Source organism: Halichondria panicea, chromosome 14 (genome assembly GCF_963675165.1).
Source record: "Halichondria panicea chromosome 14, odHalPani1.1, whole genome shotgun sequence".
In the NCBI taxonomy this organism is placed as follows: domain Eukaryota; kingdom Metazoa; phylum Porifera; class Demospongiae; order Suberitida; family Halichondriidae; genus Halichondria; species Halichondria panicea.
The window spans coordinates 6,368,363-6,395,970 of NC_087390.1; the positions used below are offsets into that span (position 1 = coordinate 6,368,363).

Here is a 27,608-nt window from a genome sequence, read left to right on the forward strand (position 1 = left end):
GCTCAATGTCATTATAAAACGTGTATGTATTAGTTATTGCCCAGCCAGCAACATGCCATATATTGCACTGGAGCAATATAATGCCCTCGGGCCGCAGGCCCCGAGGGCATTATAATTATCATCCAGTGCAATATATGGCATGTTGCACGAGGGCGCCTGCAATAACTAACTTGTTGCCCAATGACGTTAAACTCGTCTGACTGGTCATATAAATCGTAATAAAAGACATGTGTTTTGAAGGAATTTAGTGTATTCATTAGTTTTGCTGAATTCCATAGTAAATTTTTTAGGTTTTCTTCACACTAGTAGTTGTAAAGGTAGTAGCCTATAAAAGGGACCAACTGAGTATTGGGTAGGATGGTGGGGCATAAGTCCCAACTGGATATCTCTTAAAGAAATCTACTGCATTTACACACAGTGCAAGTGCATATAATCCAGTGCAATATATGGTAGCCATCCATGGCAGTTATGCAACATGCCATATACTGAGCACTGGATTGCTTTGATCTGCCCACTCACTGTGCAACAAATATATATATATACGTTATAGATGTGCATTCATTTGCGACATCTTTCTGTTTCTCTACAGGATCATGACAATGTCTCGAAAGTGTCACTGGAGGATTTCAAGAAGTCTATTGAGAATGAGCGACTGTTGATTGAAGCATTTGGACCTTGTTTACCAGACTCCACCTTGTTAGAGGACTTCTCAGCTAAAATATTCATCCGATCATTATTATGAGTGCTTTGCACTATGTGCAATATCTAGCTATTATACAACATGTACAGAACTGTGCAAAATGTACACAATAACTTATAGCTAGAAGATAACGTTATAAACACCATTTAGAGCAGCTATACTGCCTCAGTTAATTGTTTCAGCAAAATATAGGTAGTATTAAAACAGTTCAGTTCAGGAGGTTTCGAGTATAAGGACACTTGGTGACAGTCAGTGTGCAGATGCCATTACTTGGCGAGAATGAGCTGTGACCAGTACTACTGGATAGGTAACTTGACAGTAGCAACGGATATTGTTTCCACTCTTGTAGTATGTCGATGACGTGAAGTGGCCGGTATAGGTTTGAAGATCACACAATATGCTGGATGTAAAGTACTGTGTGTCCTGTATGGGATTGATATGGTTATGGGCTGTACACTTGATCATGTGATTATAGTGTACTAGAGGCTTGGACTTACTCCAGGAGTGATGGTCACACTAGTAGTGCCACAAGTGGCATAAGTACTCGTTGATGATGTTGGCATCGTGCAAGTCCTAGTCTGCTGGATACAGCCATCATAGAGGTTGATTGTGCGGAGACGGTCCAAATCTTGACGAAGGTTGTTCTGGATCAAAGTTGATGTCTGTATTAAGTTCTGCATGCTGGCTATCTGGGAAGAGTACAATGCTGATGATTTAACAGTGTTCGCCACTGTGACATTCAATCCCTGAATTGCTTGCACTCTTCCTTCCAGCTGCTGTATCCTCAACAACATATTATCTCCGGCAGTGCTGGCACTTGATTCAGTGTTGTCTCCACCGCTGACCAGAGGACTGTATATGATGACTGCCACCAGAGACACAACTAGAGCAATGACCAGCAATACAGCAATCAGTGCAATCACAACAAATTTCCTCCTCTTGGTTTTAGTGGAGATTTGACCGACTTGTTGCGATTGGGAGTTGTCCTCAACATCATCACGGTTAGAGTGAATGGTTGTCATATATCGAGGTTGTTGTTCATCGTGCATTTCGACTTCTTCGTACAGCTCTTCTTGTTTATTTGGCTGTTCTCTGTTGTGGTGAATTATTTTAGGAGCAGGTTGACGACTCATTATTATCTCTCAACTAACTTAGCATGAGCCACATCACCTTTTTATAATAATTAACCGGATGAGTGGCGGAGGGGAGGGATGCCATACATGTACGAGTATGTAAACAGATACTGATTTACTAGATAGTGAAAATGAAAGTGTTAGTGATAAGGTGTTAAGCATGCAGCGCTTCAAGGTGGTGAAGGTATGATAGATTCATTAAAGATACAAATAGCCATGCAGAATTAAATAACTGTTTTGTTTAGATACTGCATAAGAATATAAACAGATGCTGCATAGGAATATAAACATCGTTCTGTTTCTCTGCAGGACAATAACTCAAAAGTGTCACTGGAGGATATTAAGAAATCTATTGAGAATGAGCGACTGTTGATTGAAGCGTTTGGACCTTGTTTACCATGCAGACTGTTAGTCAGCCAATAGCTAGTGGCCATTATCAGTGCTTGTACAACACTGTATTGCTGTGTGTTTGAGTGCTATAATTATGTAGAAGATTGTTGTATATCAAATGTGTATGAGTGGGTGAGCTCTGCAGTAGTATAATAATATACAACCATTATAATATATTATAGGTATATTACATAATGCTTGTGTTATTTTGTATGGATAGTAAAAGCAATTGTGAGAATAAAGCTTACAGGTGAAGGTAAAATGATGATAGAACTCCATTAAACTATAATTATTATAGACCACTCTTGTCAACAAAGTACACACTACAATAACAATCAGTATTACATACACAATGTATTGGGCGGCATTATTACTATGAAGTACATAAAATGTTTATTAGTTGTCATAATTATAAAGCTAAAATATAGTTGTCATAATACGAGTGATGTCACGCTGCATACTTCTTCTTGCCAGTTTCGTTAATGACACACACATGCTGCAATAGGGAGAGAGAGAAACCATGGTAACCAACAAATCATACTATTACATTGTGTATGTATACTACTCAACCACTATTACTCTAACAGTGCCAGTATACTGCTGACAGTGGCAGTATTGCTAACCAGAGGAGGTCCGACAGGCGCGGTGCAGCTCAAGCAATTAGCCTCCAGCAAAAACATACGACGTGGGCGGGTCATTATTGCTCAATTAAAGGCTAATTGCTTGAGCTACACTGCACCTATCGTATCTTCTCTGATTGCTGGCAGTGCCAGTATAGCTTTAGCTTACGTTGAGATCTCTGAAGAACTCGTTGTAGTCGAGAGCATAGCCCACCACAAACTGGTCAGGAATCTCAAACCCAGTGTCTGTGGAATTATGGAGAGATTAACATTTGTAACCAAAATACCACTATAATGTTCTGCAAGGGAAACAGAACACTATCGCCATAACTCACTCACAGTCTGGTCTATAGCCGACACTCTTGGGTGTTCTCTTGACAAATAAACTGTGAGAGGGGGAAAGGAGGGTGTGTGTGATGGCACTGGGATGGTTGTCATGACTACAGTTACCTGGCAACCTTCACGTTGGCCGGCTCGTACTGTTTGAGCAGATCCAGTAACTTCATCATGGTACCCCCAGTGTCAATAATGTCCTGTGAGTGGGTGGGGTAATAATAATTAAAATAGCGTATAATTATATACACATTGCATGCACATTGCATACACATACTGGTTGCTTACTTCCACAATGAGTACATTCTGGTCACAGCCAGCGTGGGTGAGGGGGCGTGTGTGGGGAGGGGGAGAAAGGTCAACTTATTAATCAATTAAGGGTACAGTTACAACGCCCACTCACTCTTCCCCTCAGGTTCTCCAGACTGTCTCCTCCTATCACTTTGATCTCACCACTGGACTTGTCATCCTGGAGGGAACACTGCTCAATAGCTATCAGTACAACTACACACCGTAGCCAGACAGTCTGGTGGTGTTTATGAGGTATCCACCTCACGAAGTGTGTAGTTATCAATAACAATAGCTATATACACATAACATTAGCTATATACACATAACATTAGCTATATACACATAACAATAGCTATGTACACATAACAATAGCTATATACACATAACAAACTAAAGGTTCTGAATGCCGTAACTAGTTAGCAACAATTAATCACAAGTATCCCCCCCACCACACACAAGTACCCCCCCCACACACACACAAGTACCCCCCACACACACACAAGTACCCCACACCACACACACAAGTACCCCCCCCCCCACACACACACTACAACCTACTACATAACTCTTGAGTCGTATAAAGTCCACGTGCATTTGAAACGACCTCCCAGACGAAGCATTGTAGCCTTTAATGAAGCCAAGTAGGTCAGTAAAGAACTGGTATCCACCCTTCAACACACACAAGGCCACTATAGGGGCCTGCAGGTCTCGGCAAATGTCCAGAGCTAGTCGCTTAGTTCTGTGCATAAGCAGGGGAGAGTAATTATGTGAGACAATGAATGTGCATTTTTAATTTAAGCTGCCACATAATTAATAGAGAGAGTGAATATATAAAAGCACATCCAAATTCGATAGTATAAATATTGTGTGGAGAAAAGAAGTTGAAAAACCAAGTACCTGTCTAGGATGAAGCCGTGAGGGATCATGACGTGCTCCAGGTCATTCACATAATGGCCAGGGACGGCAAAATGACTCAGATCATAGCCTCGGTAATCATCAGGGATCTGCAGTCAACAATGATAATGCACTGGTAGTCATGGCAGCTACACGTACACGGTTAGGTCAGTGTGGTGCAGGTGGAGAGTGGACAGTGTGCTAGACCTTTAAGAAAAATCAACTGACCACAATGAAATCTTGTTTGGCTTTTTGCTTCTTTCCAGAAGGTTCTGCTCCACTGTTGGCCATCTCAAGCTGCTAAAGGGGAGAACACTTGAGCTAGCTAGTTAGTCTAGGTGTTGTGCCACGTGGGGGGCTTTTCCTTATGGGGTATAAGAGGGGGCGGCTTCAATAGAGCTATAGGCCTAAGGATATGTGGGCGTACCTCAACCTTTAGGGAATTCCCCATACTCCACTCAATATCAGTCGAGTCAGATCATATCCATCATATCCACTGATGATACGAATGAAGATCCCATTCACAAGGACCAACATACGCATCAAGGGGACCACCAAATGGCAGGCAAGTGTGCGCATGCTCAGTAGAGAGAGCTTCCTAAAGCAAGTGCCCCTTTATTCATCATAAAATTGACTACACACACCCACCACCCACCCACACACACACACACAGATCGGGGTTGCTATAGTAATAGGGTTCGTGGGGGGTTACCTGCTCCTGCCGTACGTGTTTCCCGTCCCGCCCCCTTCCTACGGTGTGAGGAGTGTAGGTGTACGGGATCGTCATCACCCATTCGGAGCCCCCGCCAAACTCTCGCCAGGTGGGCAAGACCAGAAGAAGTGGGCGGATATGCTCAAGAGCAGAGTAAGTGGCCAGTCAGGGATAATGGTAGTCATAGTGATGTGCCTAGCAAGTGATTAATCCTCGATCACACGGATTTGCGTCTTTTATGTTGTGGTTATTGTTGTCTAGAGGTGGTTAGTACCAACCACCACCACTGACCAGTGTGGGCACATCACTGTGTATGTATATAGCTATAGAGCTACTGTTTAACCCAGCATAGTATATAATAGAATCTTAAGTGCAATTCCACAGCAAATTAATATTCACTGTTTCTTCCTCCTCCCTCCTCAGGTTAGGGACAGAGCGGTACATTTCGACTCTACAGGACGTCACTTCATAGTGGAGGGTAAGGAGAAGCTGATACTGAGTGGAGCAGTGCACTACTTCAGAGTGGTACCAGCATATTGGGAAGACAGGCTGCTACGTCTCAAGGCCGCCGGTCTTAACACTGTGGAAACGTACGTACATGATAGTTGGTGTATGTGAATGTTGTTTAAGAGTAGTACTACAGCCTATAATTTTAAAAATGCTTTGTGTAAAAAGCTTGTACACTACAAGATAGATAAAGTAAATCTTGTACTTTTGTACTTTTAATAATAATTACATAATTAATCCAGCCCACCCCCCCCTCAGATATGTACCGTGGAACATGCACGAGCCCCTCCCTGGTCAGTTTGACTTCACTGGTATACTGGACCTGGGCGAGTATATCCGCACAGCCCAACAAGTCGGGCTGCACGTCATAGTGCGTCCTGGTCCGTACATCTGTGCAGAGTGGGAGATGGGAGGACTGCCAGCGTGAGTGGGTGGTGTGGGCGTGTGTGTGGAGTGGGTGTTATCGTTTAGTGTAAAAAAAACGTTGCCTAAAAACTCTAATTGTGTTTTATAATTATTCACGATAGTGTATTGTACAGAATTGTATCAACCCCCCACCCCCCCACCCCCTCCTTCAGATGGCTGCTGCACTACAGAGACATGCAAGTGAGGACCACACACAGGGAGTACATGAATGCAGTGGAGCAGTACTTTAGACAACTGTTTGAGGTGCTCATACCGCTCCAGTCGGCCTATGGTGGACCAATCATAGCCTTCCAACTCGAGAATGAATACGGAGCAGTCTCAGTGGATGATGATATGGGCAAAGACTACATGACCTTCTTATTTCAGGTACGCACGTGCGTCGTGTGATCCAGTGGAGGGGGTGTGGTCAGCATCTTAGAGTGGGCGTAACTTATATTTGCATGGATGGTACAATTTCAATGGTTCTGAAAGCTTAAAAGTGAGCCCTTTTAGAAATCATTTCAGGTCTTTTTTGACGGAAAAAATTTTGGAGCCATGTGTGAGCTGATCATGTGATCTGAAAGAGCTCGTTTTAAGCTTTCAGAAAATCAGAATACTACTGAAATAGGACCTAAAAAATTCTATTTATCGATATAAACGTAACTAGTGTGATGATAGTGCATGTACAGACAATGATTGTATTATCACCACCTGTGTAGATGCTACGAGAGATGAATGTGGTTGAGCTGCTGTTTGTGTCTGATGGAGCCATCTACTTTAACTCCACCCTCTCCCGTCTCCCCATGGACGAGGTCCTCATCACTGTCAACTTCATGAATGAGAGGGGGGCCCTCGACACACTCAACAAGATACAGGTGGGCGTGGCCAGAGTAATAGCAATCGTGATATACACTGAGCATAACAATAGCCATAACTTTAGTTCTGTTGGTCCAATAACGTTAATTTTATGATTTTCTGAAAGCTTAGAGATGGTTTTTCAGATGGTGTGTTAAATCAAAAGTCTATTTTGGGCCTGTTTTGTTACAAAATACCATAAGCTAGTATTTTTCCGAAAACAGGAAATTATGTCCTGTTCCAAAATTGGGATTTGAGCATACCATCTGAATGGGCTCCTTCTAAGCGTTTAGAAAATCTTAAATTTAATTGTTAATTGTCCCTGTATATAGCCGTCCAAGCCTGCTATGATCATGGAGTGGTGGTCTGGTTGGTTTGATCACTGGCAGGAGGATCACCTGACTCGTAACCAGGGGGCGGAGCTAATAGCGGAGAGACTCACTGACTACATCACACGAGGCGTCTCCGTCAACTTCTACATGTTCCATGGTGAGCATCGTGCCTAGATACATGTACCATATTACTAGAGTGTTTTGCGAGCATCAAACATATGCGAACTTTGCGATGGTTGATCAATTAGCAACAATAAAGTCGCAAAACCTAAATTATTACTAGTAAATACACACGATCCTTGCCAGAATGCAATAGTTAGATCGCAAACGGTCAAATTTTCGGCTGATTTGGCTCATTCGCAAAGGTTTTTCACCCGCAAAATATTCTAGTAATACGGTAACTATATATAGATACCCTAGGCTAACTGCAAGTACCACTGGATACTATCTGTTGGCACAACGTTTCTATTCAACTGATGAGTTAGCCTCTCACTAAAGTGCTATAGCTATTTGGTAGCGGCCTTCCTCTTCCCTGCCGCCTGGAATTGAGACTGTTTTAGTTGTACCCAAGGTGAGGTAGCTTAGTAGCAAGTAGTTTTCATTCCAGTGGGTATATAAAACTGTCCGCTACATTGGAACTTATGGCAACATAAACCATCCTTGGCCTCGGGGCTTCTTGTGTCGGTTATTTTGCCAGGGCAAAAATGATTTATCGTGACAGTTTGGCTCGCTATATACCGTGACAACTGCCGCAGCAAAAAGCAAAACTTAGTAGATTCACACTACTGTCTCAAATACCATGCCATACATCGATCCCTAGTTCTCTTTTCATCATAATTTATTAGTATACTATAATTATAGCTTATCCATAACTTATAGCTTATCTATAGTAAATAAAAGTTCATAATAGTCAGTATAAGAGTTTAAGAGTTCAATCTCTTTATATAGTTCTCTCATTGTAGTTTCTGGCCACTGCATTCCTCATAGACCAAGTGTAAGAAATGTCTGGCTACTTGGCCTCCATAATTCCCAACGATCTGGGTTGCTAGGTGGATTCCTTTTTCTTGCAGCAATCTCTTTCCAACTTGCACTAAATTATGCCTCTCCACCGCATTCATCCCTTGGAGCACTTCCCAGAGTGGCTTGAATGTCTGCATATTGTTGGCAGCTATACCACTTCCAAAAAAATACCCTAAACCTCCTCCGACAAACATTCCAACAGGTCCACCCAACATGCCTCCAACCATGGCACCAGTTGCTGCTCCGCCTCCCATGGCTGCTGCTCCTTTCATAGTCTCCTTTACAGTGAGTCCCAGGTCATTGTTGGCTTTGGCTATCTCCTGCAGGACCTCAAATGTCAAGATAGTCACTGTAAATGCCATTAGATCTCTTCTGATTCAATTTTATAGCTCACCAAAATAATATGGGCAAGTGAGTAAGCAGATAACTCAAAATAGACTGTGTTAGTCTATTGTTATTGTCATATATAGTCTAGTGTGAAGGGTTTCCCCTGGGACTTTCCCTACTCTAACCACACTGTATGTAGTTATTACTCATACGTATATATATTAGTACTTTAGGTAACTAGCTGTGAGCTGGCTAAGGCTATGGCTATCTATAGTCACTTTCAATTTGTTTTATATTGTCAAAGCTTTTCCTCGCAATGAGCGATTCTTCAGGACAAAAATAATAGAAAACAACTAGTGACTTTTATAGACAAAAATGAAACACCTGACACGTTGACTAGGTAGCCCTATAGTAAAATACCAGTCATACCAGTATAACGTCTGGTTTGACGTCTGGTTTGGTGTCTGAGTGTCACATGTCAGGTGTTTCATTTTTGTCTATAAAAGTCACTAGTTGTTTTCTATTATTTTTGTCCTGAAGAATCGCTCATTGCGAGGAAAAGCTTTGACAATATAAAACAAATTGAAAGTGACTATAGATAGCCATAGCCTTAGCCAGCTCACAGCTAGTTACCTAAAGTACTAACCTACTCTAACCACACTGTATGTAGTTATTACTCATACGTATATATATTATAATCCTACACTTGACAACACGACAGGTGGTACCAACTTTGGGTTCATGAATGGAGGTAACTGGGACCGTGACATGCATGGGAAGTACCAACCCACCGTTACCAGTTATGGTGAGTCCTGTCATGTGACTGACATGTGATGATCATGTGATCCCCATCCCCCTCCGCTATATATAGACTACGATGCTCCAGTTAGCGAATGTGGAGATCTTACAGAAAAGTACATCAACATTCGCGAAGTTATTCGTAAATATGCACCGGACAGTATGCGTAAGTTCTAATCACGTGATGGTCATGTGATTTATTTTTATGACATGCCCATTTTTAGCCACCAACCCCCTCCCGCCGTTGCCTGGCAACCTCCCGAAGAGAGCCTATGATGAGACGCGATTGACATTATACATTCCAATCACCTCCACCCTTCAATTCACACCCGTACGTTATGACCTCTGAACTGTGTATGTGTGTGTTGACCTCTGACCTGTGTATATGTGTATTTACCTTTGACCTTTAAACCTAGGAGCCTTATTATGCGGACCGCCCCATACCCATGGAGTACCTCCCCCTCAACAAGGGGTGGGGCCAGGGCTATGGTTATATCCTGTATCGTACCACCTTGCCTCGTACAGCAAGCAAAGTCAGCGTGTATGGTCTGAATGATTATGGAGTGGTGAGTGGAGATACTAGCTAGTTAGTGTATCATGTGTGTATCTTGAGAGGCTATAACTGCAGCTATTGTATTGGAAGTGGAGTTCATAGCGTTTACCTTTTTAACCTCACCCTCCACCCCCTCACACCACTCCCTCACCCTCCACCCCTCACACCACCCCCTCACTCTCTCCAGGCAATGATAAACTCAGTACCTGTGAAGCAGCTCTCTTACTTCAAATTTGAATCGTTTGTCATCCCTGAAAATGCTAAGACAAAGGTACTAACTGCTATTATATATATATACAGTGTGTGGGTGGATGTGTGGGTGTGGGTGTGTGGGTGGGTGATTGTAAGAGTACTAGAGCCCGCTCTGTAACTAGAGTTCTGATGATCCAAATTCTTTTTTTATGATTTTTAGTTGTAGTAGGGCCACTTGGTGGTGTGAAGCACTACCCAAGTGGCACTCCCTGCACTGGAAATTTTAAGACAGGAAGCTAGATCTACAGATCTCTAGATCTCTAGATCTGTTTTTCTGAAAGCTTAGAAAGAGACCTTTCAAATGGTACCATCAGTGTGACGATAGTGTGACGATAGTGTGACGATAGTGTGACGATGGTGTGACGTAGTGTGACGATAGTGTGACGATGGTGTGACGTAGTGTGACGGTAGTGTGGAAACACACCATTTGAAAGGTATTTTTCCAAGCTTTCAGAAAATCATAAAATATTTGACATTAGATCAACTTTACTGAAGTTATGGCAGTTAAAAGACACCCCCCCCCCCTCTGTTTAATCTGATTTTGGGAATCTTTCAGCTGCCATAACTTGAATTCTGTGGATCGAAAATCAAATATTTTATGTTTTTCTGAAAGCTTAGAAAGAGACCTTTCAAATGGTACCATCAGTGTGACGATTGTGTGACGATAGTGTGATGGTAGTGTGGAAACACACCATTTGAAAGGTATTTTTTAGCTCTCGTTCTGTCAGTCAGTCACACACACACTTGCTTATAATAGCTTCACTACCCTGGCCCCTAGCTCTCGTTCTGTCAGTCAGTCACACACACACACTTGCTTATAATAGCTTCACTACCCTGGCCCCTAGCTCTCGTTCTGTCAGTCAGTCACACACACACTTGCTTATAATAGCTTCACTACCCTGGCCCCTAGCTCTCGTTCTGTCAGTCAGTCACACACATGTTTTTCTGAAAGCTTAGAAAGAGACCTTTCAAATGGTGTGACGATAGTGTGATGATAGTGTGACGATAGTGTGACGTAGTGTGACGGTGGTGTAACGTTAGTGTACGGTAGTCTGAAGGTAGTGTGGAAACACCATTTGAAAGGTATTTTTCTAAGCTTTCAGAAAATCATAAAAATAAATTATTAATGTTTGACATTGGATCAATTTTACTGAAGTTATGGCAGTTAAAAGACACCCCCCCCCCCCCCCTCCGTTTAATCTGATTTTAGGAATCTTTCAACTGCCATAACTTGAATTCTGTGTATCGAAAATCAAATATTTTATGTTTTTCTGAAAGCTTAGAAAGAGACTTTTCAAATGGTACCATCAGTGTGACGTAGTGTGGCGGTAATGTGACGTAGTGTGGCGGTAATGTGACGGTGGTGTGACGTTAGTGTAGGGTAGTCTGAAGGTAGTGTGGAAACACCATTTGAAAGGTATTTTTCTAAGCTTTCAGAAAATCATAAAATGTTTGACATTGGATCAATTTTACTGAAGTTATGGCTGTTGAAAGACACCCCCCCCCCCCTCCGTAGAAAGTAGAAAGTAGAAAGCTTAGAAGGAGCTCTTCCAGATGGTATGCTCAAATCTCAAATTTGGAACGGGCCATAATTTCCCATTTTCACATGGGCTTATATTTTGTCAAAAACAGTCAAAATAGACCTTTGATTTTTAACACATTATCTGAAAGGCCTCTCTCTAAACTTTCAAAATCAACGTTATTGGACCAACAGAACTAAAATTATGGCCGTTCAAAGATGATGCTATGGGTATAACGTTAATACCCCCGGTACTTGCATCAATCAGTGGTGTGCCCAGCATGTTAATGCCCCCGGTACTTGCACCAATCAGTGGTGTGCCCAGCATGTTGATACCCCCGGTACTTGCATCAATCAGTGGTGTGCCCAGCATGTTAAGTGGTGTGCCCAGCATGTTAAGTGGTGTGCCCAGCATGTTAAGTGGTGTGGGTATTTTCAATCGCTCCTCAATCTCACAAATTGGCCTCTTACAGGCCTGAGAGATGGTTAGTACCAACCACCACCACTGACCAGTGTGTTACAGTGTTCTTTATCTCCCTCACATCTCCTCCAGAGCCCTGAGGGTGAGGGGATGACTCTGGATATACTGGTAGAGAATGCTGGCAGGGTTAACTTTGGTAGCCCTCTGGAGAACAGGAAAGGTACTCACATGAGCCATCACATGACATGTTTTTAGTATCGTCGTCTCCATGGTGATAGGTATTAATGGTAAGGTCATGGTGGACGGCAAGGAGCAACTCAAGTGGAAGATGTACTCACTGGAGTTCAAGTCATCGTATGTTGAGAGGTAAGCTGCTACAGGGACTTCCCCTAATTATTGCCTAGGTATCTTTTTCCTGTACCCCCCTACTACTAGGTATCTTTGTTGCATAATGTATACAGCTATCTTTTAAGAGCCTGTATAATTTGTGTTAGGATTATCCAATTTCTTGATGCATTCAATAGCTTCGAAATTCCGTAATTAATTCAGCCCTTTTGTTATGTATACTCTCTATGCTATAAGGTATCTTTGTTACCTCCCCCCCTACACACACACACACACACACACACACACACACACACACACACACACACACACACACACACACACACACACACACACACACACTCACACACACACCTCCACACACACACACACACAGCATCTACTCTGGTGGTATGTGGCAGCGGACTCCCTCGCCCACTCATCCTGGCCCCGCTCTCTTTAAGGGGACGTTCACTATACAAGGTCCAGCCTGTGACACCTTCCTGGACATGAAGGGGTGGGGCAAGGGTGTGGTCTTCATTAACGGTGCTAACCTAGGTCGCTACTGGAGTGTAGGTCCACAAAGGACTCTGTATGTACCCGGCCCAGTCCTGAGGGAGGGGGTCAATAAGGTGGGTGTGGTCTAACACATAAGGGGCGTGGTATCGCAGCTAGCTAGCTTATAGTCTGAGTACCGTATATCATAATTATTGTGTTGTGAAGTGTCCTTTGTTGACTGTGTATGGTTGCTATGGTTGCTATGGCCAAAAATAATTTTGTCAACGGTATTGGTAGTAGCTATGTAATGCTCTTACAATCACCGCACACACACACACACACACACACTCCAATCACCGCACACACACACACATACTCCAATCACCGCCCACACACACACACACACACTCCAATCACCGCCCACACACACACACTCCAATCACCGCACACACACACACACACTCCAATCACCGCACACACACACACACACACACTCCAATCACCGCACACACACACACAGGTAGTGATATTCGAGTTCCACCAGCCGAAGATACCACAGAGTATTGTATTTAGAGACAGTCCCATCCTGGACAAAGACCACGCTCCTCTTCAAACATAGCAACACTCACCATAGCAACACGTACTATCATATGTGTGTGAATTATTTCTAATTACAGCACCTCTCATCTTGATAACTATGTATGGACCTGATCAATTGGCTCACAATTAAATACTTTTTTGCACTAATTTTAAATTATTTATTAGTACATTATTTTAATAGTGTGAGCACATAATTACGTACAATGTAATATTCTTGTGGTGACGATATTGAACAAAGAGTATACGTACATGATCACATGATCACATGATCAATATGCAGTACAGATATATAATTATAATTATAGCGAACAAAAATAAATAAGAGCCCACTATAGTTATAAGTACAGTCATACTCGGTAAAGGATTTAAAAACTGTTTTGTGTTGATAAAAATTCAATTGCTGACAAGACGAATAAAGACGCAGTGAAATAAAAACTATGTATATACACAAGACATGTACAGTGCAAAATAATAGCCCACCAACTGCAAAATACTAGTAAAACTAGACAATTATGTCGTAAGTGAATTGAAACGTGGCAGAAATTAATTAGTTAGTTAATGGTTAGTTAAACTTTAGCCATGGTTGACATTAGCGCATCTTCATCGTTGGTGGGAGAGCTTGGACTATCGTAGTCATCGATTATCGGCATGCTGTGTCTCTGCGGCTCCGACCCTCCGCTGTTTCCATAGCGACTGTCACCAGGGATACGGATATCGTCAACGGAATCGTCGCCAAGTCGAATGGGGATTGTGAAGCCAGTTCTGAGCAGTTCTTTCTCAGCCTCAGAGAAGTTCTCCTGATCCAGAATGATATCCACGCTGCTGCCTCTCTTGTGCAGGCTAGCAGGTGAGGAGATGGAAGCTGGTCGCTCCTTCTTACCACCAGTCTTGCCTTTCTTGCTCCTATAGACAGTGAGAGGGAGAGGGTTATGTAAGAGCTACAGGTTTATAAAAAAAACACATGAACGTGCACATTTAGATGAGAGGATTGTATACTGAAGTCATAATTATGATTATCATGCATATAATAACGCAGGTCTCCAAAGGTAGCCACTTACTTTAACAGGTATAGAGGCTAGATAGGGAATGTGTGGAAGCAAGTTATTATTAAGAGCTAACATTATATTATTACTACACATGTACAGTAGAGGGGACATTGCGTATAGTCATGGCCTCTCAAAGGTAGCCATTAATAACTTAGTCAGAGGTTCTTAGAGCTTCAGTCATTACACAAGTACTGTGTAAAGATGGAACAATAGTAATGACCTCTCCAGAGGTAGCCATGCACTTACTTGGTGAACACCTTCTTGAAGAAGCCTGGCTTCTTGCCTCCTTTGCGACTACTCGGGTTCTTAGTGTAGCTCATCACCGCGGGAACTGATGAGCTGACGTCATGGTCAAAGGACACTGCGCGTACATAACAGAATACAAATCATTTCTCTAATAATAAGAACTGAAATGTTAAATTAAGTCATGTGACTATCACCTGACATACCTCTCTGCTGTTCATCGGCAGTAGTGGGTGTGGCATTGTCATAGGAGCGATCAACAGCTCTATCAAAACTAGCTCGAGTGGTCCTATAGAAAATGAACAAAAAGCAATGTTTATAAAAACCACATACTTTTCATAATACTACACAGTCATGTATGTACACAATTGTTTATCAAATAAAATTGAGATAATCACACCCACACCCACACACACACACACCCACACGTACACACACCCACACGTACACACACCTGTTTCTGATGTCGGAGCCATCGTCGACCACGTCCATCTTGATGGTATGATGCATCACGTTGTGTAGAGACTCTAGACTGCTGCTCTTGGCCAGACCTAACTGAGGACCTAGCTCCATGGTGCCCAGGGACGCCTGTATAGGAGGTGGGCGGGGCTAAACCATACACGTACAGCGGATATACTGATATAGTTAACAGATTTGTCAATAATTCATGAAAATTAAACATTATTTTTGTTTCTGTTCACGGATAGTATTTTATAAATGTACTTTAATTATATTAATTATATTAATTATATTTTTTTTAGCAAGGTATCTGTTCCTCAAGCTACACCACCTCCTCAATAGACCATACCCTAAATCAATAAACCACACCCACCTGTAGCAATCTGACGCCTGCTGACTCGTTGAGACAACCGTCAGAGCCAGTCCTCATGAGAACAGGGGCTTCCCCTTCCACTAGGGGCTCCACATTGTTCAGGTGCATGTGAGCAAAGTCTTGTCGAGGATTCTTCTTGGCTGCATGGAGGGGTACAAGTTGGTACATTGTACATGCATGCTACGATACAATGGTAGGTACTCGCAAAATACAGAGCTAGGCTTCAGAACATAACCAACTATAGCTAGAAACAAAGAAGTTCTGTTACAGCAATTTTCTCCCACACACAGCTAACCCCCCCAAACCAGCAATCCTCCCACACACAACAACCCCCAGAGGGGGGACTCACTCTTCTTGGTGATGGATATTCTCCCGGGCTCGTCTCTACGAAATGCAGCATTACTCTCAGTGTCGGAGAATCGAAGTCGATCAAGCGAGCATGTCGATGATGCGTCAGCATTTGATTGGCCAATGGGAATCTCTTGTTCGCTCAACCGTGATCCAGCTCTGTGAGAATAATTATAATTATAGTGACATCATGTATGCAGAGTACGAGTTATATAGTGACATCGTGTATGCAGAGTACGAGTTATATAGTGACATCGTGTACGCAGAGTACGAGTTATATATCGTATAGCAGGTAATGTTTTGTTGGTACAAATTTTTGTGCTCAGGGTAGTGATGTTGAACCTACTGCAGTAGAATAATTTCGCAGTTTTATTTTTCGGATGATGTTCTAAAATACGAAAATAACCCGCTATACGATAGCTTACCTTGGTAGGGTAGCGTAGCCGTTGGTGAGGGGACTTCCCCCAATGATGTCAGATGATGACATCATCAGTGATATGGACGGACTAACAGATGCCGAACTACTCGAGTATTGCGCTGTGGTTTGGTGGCGGCCACTCCCCCTTTCAGGACGATTACGATCCTTGCGTCCTGTGTGCGTGTGGGAGATAAAGGGTCATAGTACAAGGTTTAAAGTGCATACATACCTGACCCTCTAGTGGGAGCATTGTCCCCTCCGTATGATTGGTTGGTTGGGCCCGGGTATTGAGTGGGGTATTGACTCCGGTGAATACTACCCTCACGTGAACTTTGACCTGATGACAGTTGTAGCTCTATATCTGAGGGAGAGGTCACGCCTCTCTGGACCACCCCCTGGAGGTCAGTGGACGTGTGGGCACGATATCTATAGGGCATCTCATCCTGCTGTGTGTGTGTGTGTGTGTGTGTGTGTGTGTGTGTGTGTGTGGGTGTGTGTGTGTGTGTGTGTGTGTGTGTGTGTGTAGGGGGTGGGTGGGTGTGTGTGTGTGTGTGTGTGTGTGTGTGTGTGTGTGTGTAGGGGGTGGTACGTAGGGGTATTATAAACAGAATGAATTACCAGTAGAATTACGTTCACAACTTTGCCTCTTGTTATTATTGGGCACATCACTACCTTGCGTAGGCTGGAGGTTTATGAACACCATGCAATAATAAAATAATAGACTCACTCTTTGGTAAGGATAGAAAGCTGACGGCTCTGGCTTATTGTGTGACCTTTGACCCCTGTTATCTGGCGTGACGTAGTCTCTGTAGAAAGAAAAGACAAATTAACAACTTGTTCTCATAATGAAACTAATAAATTGTACTCTTTAAATAGATGAACGCTAGCTAGCTAGTACTACCTCGCACACCTTGGTGGTGGGCGGTGCCTATCGAGGGAGGTGCTCCTAACACGAGGGTCCACACTCGGCAACACGGAGGCAGCTGCATCATCGTACCATGACCTCAGCTTGTCCTGGAGGGAGGGACACACACACAGAGTGTTAATACACTGACAGTACTGCAAACAAGAAATGTCTGATCTTAAGCATAGCACTATCAAAGAGCTTACAAGCTTTATTTTATGACCTCTCAAACATAGCTACGAAAACAGGCCTGATTTGGAAAAAGCGCCCACTTATAGCCCACGCTTTTTTTCAGAAAATGGACAATTTGGGTACGAAATAAATTATTGATCTAAGCACACCATATTGTCAACCTATCAAAGTGCTACTAAACAAAATAATTTGTTCAGAAATCGGACACTCGCAACACAAGTTATGGCCTCTCAAATATAGCTACAAAAACAGGCCTGATTTGGAAAAAGCGTCCACTTATAGCCCACGCTTTTTTTCAGTAAATGGACAATTTGGGTACGAAATAAATTACTGATCTAAGCACACCATATTGTCAACCTATCAAAGTGCTACTAAACAAAATAATTTGTTCGGAAATCGGACACTCGTAACACAAGTTATGGCCTCTCAAACATAGCTAATGAAATAGAGCTTCTGAGTTCCTGTGGTTTATATGGAGGCTCTAATAATACGTACATGCATCTGTGTTGTTGTTACTGGTGACTGCGGTGTGATTGGTCGATTCCTGAGCTCTGTAGATTGTTCAAGGTCTCGTCTCACGCGAGGTTGCCGGGGAGAGAGGGTGGAGTGGGCGGAGTGTGAGGAGTGGGCAGAGTGTGAGGAGCGAGGAGAGTGTGGGAGTAGTGGCTCAAGACGATCAAACTCTCCACTGCCCATCAATTCTGCAGGGGTTAGAGTACAAGGTAAACAGCAATCGCTGATCCATTATAGGCCTTTCAAAGGGCTACAAAATGCAACAAATGTGAAATTGGACGATCCTCACTCAAATTATAAGCACTCAAAGTTAGCTATCACAGGCCATTTTCCGACAAAACACTAACTCAAGGCAATAATTCTTCTTTCCACAAACTCAATTTGTTCGTACCTTCTGCTCGTTTCAATGTTGGTTGCCGTGGTTGCAACGAGTGGTCCTTGACTGCTACCATCTCCGCGACCTCTTGACCTCTGTGGCGTATGAGTGGTGACCCTGATACACCACGACTGCCACGATCTCTACACACACACAATATAACAATTGTAGATCCTATAATTATAACAAAACAATATAATTACCGTATAGCGCAACATTTTTGAGGGGCTTAATTTTCGCTGTTTTCGTGGGTTAGCAATCCTACACGAATATTTAAGTCCACAAAAATTGTTATTTGCTATAACGTGCAAAGATTAAAGGCGTGGCTTCCAGTAAGCAGTCATATTCCATGAACATTTAGAGGCAATATCCCACGAAATATAAGTGCCTCGAAAATTTCGCGTTATACGGTACAAATACGCCCACTCACTTTGTCCGAGCATCCGTGTGGTCTAGTGAAGTCTGTGATAGCAGTCTCTCCATTCGTCCATCGCCATGACGACTATCCACGGGGCTCTGTGTGGTCAACGAGTGCATGGACACAGCTGGGTGAGGGCGGGCATCAATTGGAACATCAATGCCGACCTCTCGACCTTTGTCTTCTTCGACCTTCTCCTATGGAAGTGATTACTTTATATAAAGTACTGAAAATCGCAATGGTTAAAATTATAATGCTATACACTATGATTATTGCCGCTATCTCCATGGTAACAGGTTATATACCTCCTCCTCTGGCTCCTCCCCTAAGGCGGCCATTGACGGAGACTGAGAACTGCCTGGATTGCCCATTCTCCTGGCCACCACCAGCTCTACATTGCTGTTAGCCACGCCTCCTTCACCGACACTAGAGGCCTTAGCCAGGGCAGTGCGTAGCTTATCCAGTGCTTGTTGATTAGAGCAGCCGAGTAGACCTTCCTTGTTGACACACAGGAGCTGGTCGTTCTTACGCAGTCGTCCGTCCTGTGTGTGTGGTGTGGGGGCGTGTTGTAAATAATTATACATTGTGTTTGCAAACCTAAATACATATTCTCAGCAAACAAATTTTAGCCCACCCACTACACACACACACTCCCACCCACTACACACACACACACACTCACGAGGGCGGCTGCTCCTCCTGGTACAATGCTCTTGATATAGATGCCCATGTCCCCAGTCTTCTTGCCAGACCCCAGTGTGGTACGTCCATACACAGTGACCCCCAGACCAGCAGAGCCAGTGTTGGAGAGATGGATATCCAGAGTCAGCACAGTCTTACCCACCGTAGTAGCAACAGGGGGCGTGTCAGAGGGGCGTGGCTAGAGGAGGAAACAAACAACAACTAGATGAAAATAATATGTACGCAATAGCTTTTTAGCATTGTTACGTATTAATTTTTTCTTATTGAGAATGCATACGTAGTTACTAGAAAATATCAGTACATGGTGCTGTAATGTGATTGGCTGTTTCTATAGCAACCCACTTCATCGGCTTCTTGTTCGTCAATAGTTTCTTGCCGGGACACGACAATGTCAACCTCGGTCCGTGGTTCCCGTAGCAACGATACGACCTCTACACGTGCTAATCCAGTGACCTCTCGTCTGTTCACCTCCAACAAGCGATCTCCTATCCTGAGTCTACCATCAATGAATGCAGGTGTGCCTGTGTGGGGGTGTGGAGTGGGCGGGGGCACACTAGTAGCACATGTACAGTACGTACAATACATGCGTCAAGTAATTGTGATGATTCCAGCCTAACCCTACACACACGCACACACACACCAACGCCCACACCACCCACTCACCTGATGTGATGCTCTTGATGTAGATTGGTACACTCTTATTGTCAGTCATGACATCACGTGATGTCACACCGAAGCCGAGCGAGCTGGTGGGTGTGGTCTTTGTGAGTGTGATGGCGTGCTTGATGCCAATCTGACGTGTGTTGGTGAGTGTGAGGGATGGCGGCTGCGATGAGTTAGACACTGTGTGTGTGGGGAGGTGGAGTGGGCGGGTGTGAGTGCGTGTGGAGGATAGAAAAGTAAAAAGAATCGGACAACCTATACTAAAGTTACGTACGTAGCTATTAGCCTAAAAAAGTGCAAGAAAATAATAATAATAATAATAATAATAATAATAATAATAATAATAATAATAATAATAATAATAATAATAATAATAATAATAATAATAATAATAATAATAATAGCTAAATACGATAATTATGGTAGTACCTTGACTTTAATGACTGTACCTATTTTTGGTGTACTGGGTGTCTCAGGTTCTGTCTCCACTTTGATCCCACCCTCTGGGACCACACCCACTTCCGGTGGTACGAGCATATATGGTAGATCGCTCTGAGCCCCTCGACTGATTGCCATTCTTAATAGCGGCTCTTTGGACATCTGTGTGAAGACTTCTTCGACTCTAGAGTTGGTCATTTCTTTGGTGAAGTCTACTCCATTACAAGCTAGGATGCGATCTTGATGCTGTAGTTTACCAGACTGTGCAGCAAAGCCATTACTCATCATATCACCGATGAATACGCCCAGGTCCCTGTGTGTGTGTGGTGTGGAGGGTGTGTGTGTGTGTGTGTGTGTGTGTGTGTGTGTGTGTGTGTGTGTGTGTGTGTGTGTGTGTGTGTGTGAGGGTGTGTGGGGTGTGTGGGTGTGTGAGGTGTGTGTGTGGGCAGTGCAATCTATGGAGCACTGAATGTGTTTAGTCAGCACATACCGTCCATCAGGTGATGTGTAGTGAGTAAGGTAGACTCCCAGTGACTCCACTCCCTTGTGCAGCTCAACTATGTGGATATTGCCAAATTCATCATCCTCATCTGATTCGTCGTCTCCATGGGGGGTATGGTCAGTAGGAGGGGTGGGTGATGGACTCCGTGACCTTTGAGAATTGCCCGCATATTCAGGTAACTCATCTTCACCCTGTGAGTGTGTACAACCGTCAAAATTAATGAAACATTATCTCAAGAAATTAATGTGGTGGGCGTAGATTACATAGTGACGTGTTGCTAGGTTACCTGAATGTCGTACTCATAGCAACGCTCCATCCACTGAGAATAGAGACTGCCATCACGAAACATGCTCTTGCGTGTGTCTCGCTGGAAGGGACTCGGTCGACCACGACCCTGAGAGTAAAGTGATTACAGTCAGTCCTGATCATAGCAGCTAGCTTTGAACACCATATTGTCAACCTATCAAAGTGCTACTAAACAAAATAATTTTTTCGGAAATCGAACACTCGCAACACAAGTTATGGCCTCTCAAACATAGCTACGAAAACAAGCCTGATTTGGAAAAAGCGTGGGCGCTTTTTTTCCTTCAGAAAATGGATAATTTGATAAGCTACTTTCGTGAGGTCATAACTTCACTAAAAAGCAATCAATATCAAAACTAAGAGATGCATTCTGTAGCTCTAGACAAGGCCTATCACATGACATGCTCAGATAAGAATTTGAGAAATGTTTAATTCAAGTAAACTATTATATTCCATGAGCAGTTTAACAAACCTTGCCAGAGTGGACCTCTCCCTCCACCTCATCCATCTCGTCCAGATTATCAAGGTCATCATCTATAGAGTAGCCATGCCTCCTGGCCCCACCCCCTCTGCGTTCCAACGAGTCTCCTCCGCCCCCGTACATGCTACGCCCACCTCCCATCATGGCCGGCTGGGAGAGGATTACCCCTGGTGACGGTCCACCATTCATAGGAAAACGAGGATCAAACCTGTGGGGCGAGATGAAATAAATAATAATAATTTATTAAAAAATATATACCGTATAGTGGGTACTTTTGTTGGCGTATGAACTATAATTAAATATTTCGTGTTCTAAATATCCGTACAGCTCAGGATAGTGAGACCTAATTATCGGATGATGCTCTACACAAACATTTTCACCATACGAAAATAACCCACTTATATACATGTATGCCACGCCCCCAATCAACTCACCCGGCCATTGGTGGTACAAACGTTGGATTAGGTTGTGACAGAAACTCTTCCTCTATTCCTTGCCGATAACCGTTGCCATAGTAACTGCCCCTGTTGCCTGGATAGCCGCCCACTTGGTCTAGCCGCTCTGTACTGACTGTTCGTGCCCTGTCACGTTGTTGCTGCATTTCCATTGGTCGACGGTTGGCCATTAGATATTGTTGTCTATGGTACATGTCATAGGACCAACTGCCGTAGGGTGCAAAGTCCGAGGGTGGGTAGACACGAGCCTCAAAGGGGGGGTGGGGTGGGTAGGGTCGGCCATCGTATGAGAACCCACTGTACATGTCTGTGTGTGGGCGTGTGTGAGGAGTGTGTGTGTGTGTGTGTGGGGTCGTGGCATGGTTACTTCTCTCAGCTGGTATGCCAAATATGCTCGTGTTTTGATAACCTAGTAATGTGATGTCATGTAATCACTTACTTGCTCTGGGAAAGCGTCCTGGAGGCATATCCATTCCTGTCGGCCCTGGGTAGTCATGGTAACGGTTTCCATGGGGAAGACTTTCTGTACGTTGTCTAGGGTCGTATCTGCACATGACACAATTCAGATAATATGTAAAAATAATTCGTACAAAATCCAATTAAACGTACCGTCCTTCATTTGATTTGAATAGTGATGTTTTCGAACCCGGTGGACTTGTGTTCTTTATATCTTCTTTGCTGCCTCTATGACCTTTGGACTTTCCTCCCCTGAGGTTAGATTGGCTACCAGTACCCCCCACACTGCGTGATGAAGCCAGTCGAGCGGTGGAAGTGCTACTGCTACTTGGTGGTGTCACTTCCGTGTGCCCAGGGGACAGATCAGCCGTGTAAGAAGCTTCTTGTGATTCAGGGCCGTAGCTAGCTTGAGATCGGGTGCTATAACCTGAGTCATGGTTATCAATAATCTCTCGAGTGGTGGGTTCATTTGAGTGACGCCAGGTGGCCTTGTTGTGAGGGCTCTCCTGTGAGCTGGTTAGTGGGGGCCAGTTAGCATTGGAGAGGAGGTCTTGATCTTGAGAGTGACCACTGAGGGGCATGAGTATCTCCTGACTGTGGTGGGGGGTCCCTTGCTCTGTGGGGGGTGTGTAATGATGACATCACTAAGTGTAATAACAACAACGTAATATGATATGTTTTGATCAGTCTTAGCTTTATGGTTGCAATTTAATATATATATACACACACACACACCATCCACACTCCACCCACCCACACACCCACCCACACACTCCACACACCTTCATTTCCAGCGTCCTCTTGTGACTTTGATGGAAGTAGTTCGTCTTCTCTATTTTCCTCGTACTCTTTGTCGGAGAGTGGGAGGTGGGCGGCATTGTCAAGGTTACCGGGAGAGTACGGCTGTGAGGAAGAGCCAACGATTGCTGAGTCATCAGAAATACTGTTGAGAGAGTTGCCATTGCCGTCTCTGTGAGGGTAGTAGACATAATCCAAGACCACCTGTGTGTGTGTGTGTGTGTGTGTGTGGAGTGGGTGGGGGTTTGGAGTGTGTGTGTGTGTGTGTGTGTGTGTGTGGAGTGGGTGGGGGTGTGGAGTGTGTGTGTGTGTGTGTGTGTGTGGGGGGGGGGGGGTGTGGAGTGTGTGTGTGTGTGTGTGTGTGTGTGGAGTGTGTGTGTGTGTGTGGAGAGGGTGGGGTTGTGGAGTGTGTGTGTGTGTGTGTGGAGTGTGTGAGGAGTGGGTGGGGGTGTGGAGTGTGTGTGGGTGTGTGCAAGTTTCAATCAACCGTTACATCGCTCCAGTACATGGTAGCCTGGTTGTTAAGTCACGGCTCATTAGCTATGAAAGGGCGACTGCGTTGGAGAGGTCACGCTTAATTACACAAGACTACCAAAACATCCCATTACATAACATGTGCAATGCTAACACACGCACAATAAATTCCCAGAGCTCAAAGTAATTTCCCAGAGCCTTGCATACAATCAACTACAAAGGAAAGCTATCAATTGACAGTATAATTGATATCAATCCTTTAAGTGGAGCAAGGCTGGTAGAGATGCACAAAGAGAGGTCAAAGACATGAGAGCCCATCATGCAATAACCATGTCTGCAAAGCATGAGTTGTACACACATACTTCACTAATGAATAATTACGCTGCATGCATGACACAACCATCCCACCAGCTACTGTGACACGCAATTCTACAAATGCTGTATTAGAGACAGACAGGCTGATACGGCTGATACGGAGGTGACAGGTTATTCTTGGAATGTGGTGCGTGTGGGAGGCTAGGGCTTGTAACAACCAGTAGTGGGGGCCATGGGAGAGTTGACTCAAGACAATGATCAAAACATCTGTTCGCTATTATACTCAACAGATGTGATCAATGGAGCTACAGTTGCAAGCAACAGCTAGTTTGAAATGTTATATATAGCTGCTTTGTTCAGACAATAATGTACTGTCACTGGCCATACTACATGTGCTTATATCAGCACATGTATCAATACCAGAACCAGAACCTTGGGCCTACGGTATTAGAAAATCTATGTCATTGTTGAAGACGTGTGGGATCGGATAGCTCTAAAGAAACAGTGTGTATGTCACATGATACGCTCAGATCAAAGCTCTACTATACAGGCTAGTGCAATAGTAACTTTTGTAACACTAGACACAGACATTAGACTATTGTCAACAAGACTGGCTAGTCAGTGTATAGTCAGTACAGTACACTTCTCATAGTCATTATACTCACTAGGTGTACATGACTGGCTACAGCATGTTGCTTTGTGTCAATGAATAGTCGACTCGAGTGACTTGAGAGTGACAAGCAATAAAACACATGTACAGATGATCATTTTCTCCAGTAAGTGCTATACAAATGAACCACCAGACAATGTACGCCGCTATGTGTGCCAATACAGTCTGTACATATTGGATGGTATGGACAAGGGGCTTTGTAAATGGTACTTGGCAAGGACACCATTCTAGCAGAGCTTTGACTCTTATTCACCATAGCAACTTCTATATATATATACACAGCGTAATTAACATTTGGACCAGACTGTGTCCCATTAAGCCAGCTAGCTAGACCAACAACAATGGAGGCTTAAGATACAGCTTTATAGAGTGGTGGGCAAACCACACACCCTAGAGACAAGTCAAAATAAAACGTTATTATTTTTCACATACATATACATTAAATCAACACATTAACACATAGACAATAATTATATACAGCTACGATTTAAATGGATGCTTCGTAGCATAATAATCCTTGTTAAGCAAGTGAACATGATTAATGACATTCTGTTCAATGCCGAGTAACACGTTTACAGTCTCGTGTTTCCTATTGTTGAGACAGTGTACAGTACAGCCTCGCTCTAGCTGTCAATCAAGACATTCCTAGAAACAAGCTCTTATATGCAAGGTGGTCTTTTAAGGTTGTCTGAATCAAAGAAATGATTGCAACAAAAGACTCAACTTAATTAGTTATACAATACATGGCTAACTAAATACGTAAATAAAACAGTACATATTAGCCTAGCAGCAGACAGTTGCTGGACACATTAGCCTAGCAGCAGACAGTTGCTGGACACATTAGCCTAGCAGCAGACAGTAGCTGGACATGCTTCCTTGCTGCTGGACACAATGGGAAGTTAGCTACAAGTTCCCACAATCCTCACAACCTTTCTCATATTTCATAGTCTCCAAGTGTTGCAATTCACATGCCAGCATACACACACTGCCCTCCATACAGTGGCCATGGTGATCATGTGTACTAGACAGTGCAGTGATGTGCCCACACTGGTCAGTGGTGGTGGTTGGTACTAACCACCTCTAGACAAAAAATAACCACCTCTTAGGCTAGCTAGTTTACTATGTACAAAAGGAAAATAACCACTTCACAAAGTGTGGTGCAGACTCACCGTGTCTTTATCTTCTAGAACGTCCGCTACTTCGTCATCTTCATCCACGAGTGATTCACTCTCTATCAGTCGCACACTGCGTACCTCAACCACATCCTCGGGGTGCTGGGGGGAGGGGTCAATATTATACGTCAATATCACAACTAAGAGATGCATTCTGTAGCTAGCTCTAGACAAGGTCTAGACAAGGTCTATCACATGACATGCTCAGATCAGGGTTCTGGGAGCTATATTCTGGGACCAACTTGTGATCCAAGTACCATGGAGTATAATACATGTACTCCCCTTTGGTATTGTTCTAAGAATACCTTGTTCGGATAGCTACCTTGGTAACTGAAGTAGAGGCTGTGATAATAAACTGTTTATAAGCTCAAACAAACATGTGAACACTAGCTACACACACTGTGTGGTGTGTGGTGGGGGGACTAGAGTATGGTCTGTGTGATGGGAGTAGAGTGTACACATGCACACACTGTTTATCTGTGTGGTGGGGGGACTAGAGTACACACACGTACTATTGTCTGTGTGGTGGGAGACTAGAGTATACACACACTAGCATACCCACTGAAGCTTGAGCATATTAATGACACACGATAATACTAGAGCATCTCAGGAATGTGTCATCTACTCCCTGGGGCCTTGAGCAGCCTTGACACCACTCGCACACATTATACAAAAATAATAATAAATAGACATAATCATCGTTGCTAATACACACCCAGTTTTTATTAATGTAGAGAGTCACACAAACAACCTTACATTGAGCTGACACACCCCCTTATATAAGATACATGTACACTAGCTGGTACCATGCACTTTTATGTACTGACTTCCTATTGAAATAGTTACTAAAGCGTTTGGAAGTCAGGGAGGTCGACACAATGGGGTTGAGGTTGCAAGGAGCTGTATTGTTTGAGAGACAGGCCAGTACAATAGTGTGTGTACAGCGACCCAGCCAAGCCATTAAAATGCCCCACAAGTAAACACCGGCCTTGTGCAAGTGGTCTCTAAATCCACCACAAAAACAGCCTGATATTGATAAACACACCTTGGTAGCAATGAACTTCTTGAATTTGACAACACCCTTTTCCACTAGCTCTGCAACTGTCAGCTTGCCGTCTCCACACGGCACTAGAATGGAGGTATCTCCAAATACCATGTGTACTCGCATAGGCATCTTTCTGCAATCACCACTGCACTGGGTTTACAATATCAGATGTTGATCATGTTCCGTATACAAAATCTGCTGCTGTCACGGTCGGATCTTTTCACTAGAAGCAGGAGATGACTGTGTAGCTAGCTAGCTAGTACTGTACTGTCGGAGATGATCTATAGGATCTAGGATACTTACTGCACTGAATATGAAAGGTGGGAGAGGTAACACGTTTGTGGGCGTATCTAAGCTCAT

The 27,608-nt window shown here is 43.6% G+C and overlaps 4 protein-coding genes across 5 annotated transcripts; 1 reads left to right on the forward strand and 3 right to left on the reverse strand.

Annotated features, from left to right (window-relative positions):
• Window positions 1-784: 784 nt before the first annotated feature.
• LOC135348201 (uncharacterized) lies at window positions 785-1,864 on the reverse strand. The gene is made up of 2 exons (XM_064546411.1): window positions 1,198-1,864; window positions 785-1,123 (listed from the first exon to the last, which is right to left on the reverse strand). The coding sequence occupies exons 1-2, from the start codon at window positions 1,831-1,833 to the stop codon at window positions 950-952; spliced, it is 810 nt and encodes a 269-aa protein (XP_064402481.1). The 5' UTR covers window positions 1,834-1,864; the 3' UTR covers window positions 785-949.
• Window positions 1,865-2,497: 633 nt separating this feature from the next.
• LOC135348207 (hypoxanthine-guanine phosphoribosyltransferase-like) lies at window positions 2,498-4,747 on the reverse strand. The gene is made up of 9 exons (XM_064546420.1): window positions 4,590-4,747; window positions 4,365-4,471; window positions 4,026-4,206; window positions 3,580-3,645; window positions 3,465-3,482; window positions 3,294-3,376; window positions 3,183-3,229; window positions 3,013-3,089; window positions 2,498-2,719 (listed from the first exon to the last, which is right to left on the reverse strand). Exons 1-9 carry the CDS (start codon window positions 4,650-4,652, stop codon window positions 2,672-2,674), a joined length of 690 nt encoding a protein of 229 aa, XP_064402490.1. The 5' UTR covers window positions 4,653-4,747; the 3' UTR covers window positions 2,498-2,671.
• A 41-nt stretch (window positions 4,748-4,788) lies between these two features.
• On the forward strand, window positions 4,789-13,745 carry LOC135348171 (beta-galactosidase-1-like protein 2). Its single transcript, XM_064546357.1, has 16 exons — window positions 4,789-4,926; window positions 5,035-5,226; window positions 5,497-5,663; window positions 5,839-6,003; window positions 6,159-6,372; window positions 6,705-6,860; window positions 7,173-7,329; window positions 9,241-9,324; window positions 9,391-9,483; window positions 9,542-9,648; window positions 9,734-9,883; window positions 10,058-10,141; window positions 12,195-12,282; window positions 12,341-12,428; window positions 12,784-13,018; window positions 13,405-13,745. The coding sequence occupies exons 1-16, from the start codon at window positions 4,861-4,863 to the stop codon at window positions 13,501-13,503; spliced, it is 2,145 nt and encodes a 714-aa protein (XP_064402427.1). The 5' UTR covers window positions 4,789-4,860; the 3' UTR covers window positions 13,504-13,745.
• Window positions 13,696-27,587, reverse strand: LOC135348164 (uncharacterized). Of its 2 annotated transcripts, none has more exons than XM_064546348.1 (27): window positions 27,249-27,587; window positions 26,201-26,305; window positions 23,557-23,776; window positions 22,928-23,390; window positions 22,758-22,864; window positions 22,298-22,625; window positions 21,855-22,071; window positions 21,366-21,473; window positions 21,068-21,270; window positions 20,589-20,890; window positions 20,140-20,319; window positions 19,819-19,997; window positions 19,457-19,654; window positions 19,080-19,316; window positions 18,787-18,971; window positions 18,372-18,499; window positions 17,963-18,168; window positions 17,282-17,385; window positions 17,099-17,177; window positions 16,601-16,814; window positions 16,379-16,544; window positions 15,955-16,112; window positions 15,606-15,745; window positions 15,228-15,361; window positions 14,980-15,062; window positions 14,777-14,891; window positions 13,696-14,387 (listed from the first exon to the last, which is right to left on the reverse strand). In XM_064546348.1, exons 1-27 carry the CDS (start codon window positions 27,375-27,377, stop codon window positions 14,051-14,053), a joined length of 5,025 nt encoding a protein of 1,674 aa, XP_064402418.1. In that variant the 5' UTR covers window positions 27,378-27,587; the 3' UTR covers window positions 13,696-14,050. The 2 variants fall into 2 exon arrangements, with proteins under 2 accessions (XP_064402418.1, XP_064402417.1); XM_064546347.1 differs by having other exon boundaries at window positions 16,601-16,817; window positions 27,249-27,586.
• Between the last annotated feature and the right edge of the window lie 21 nt (window positions 27,588-27,608).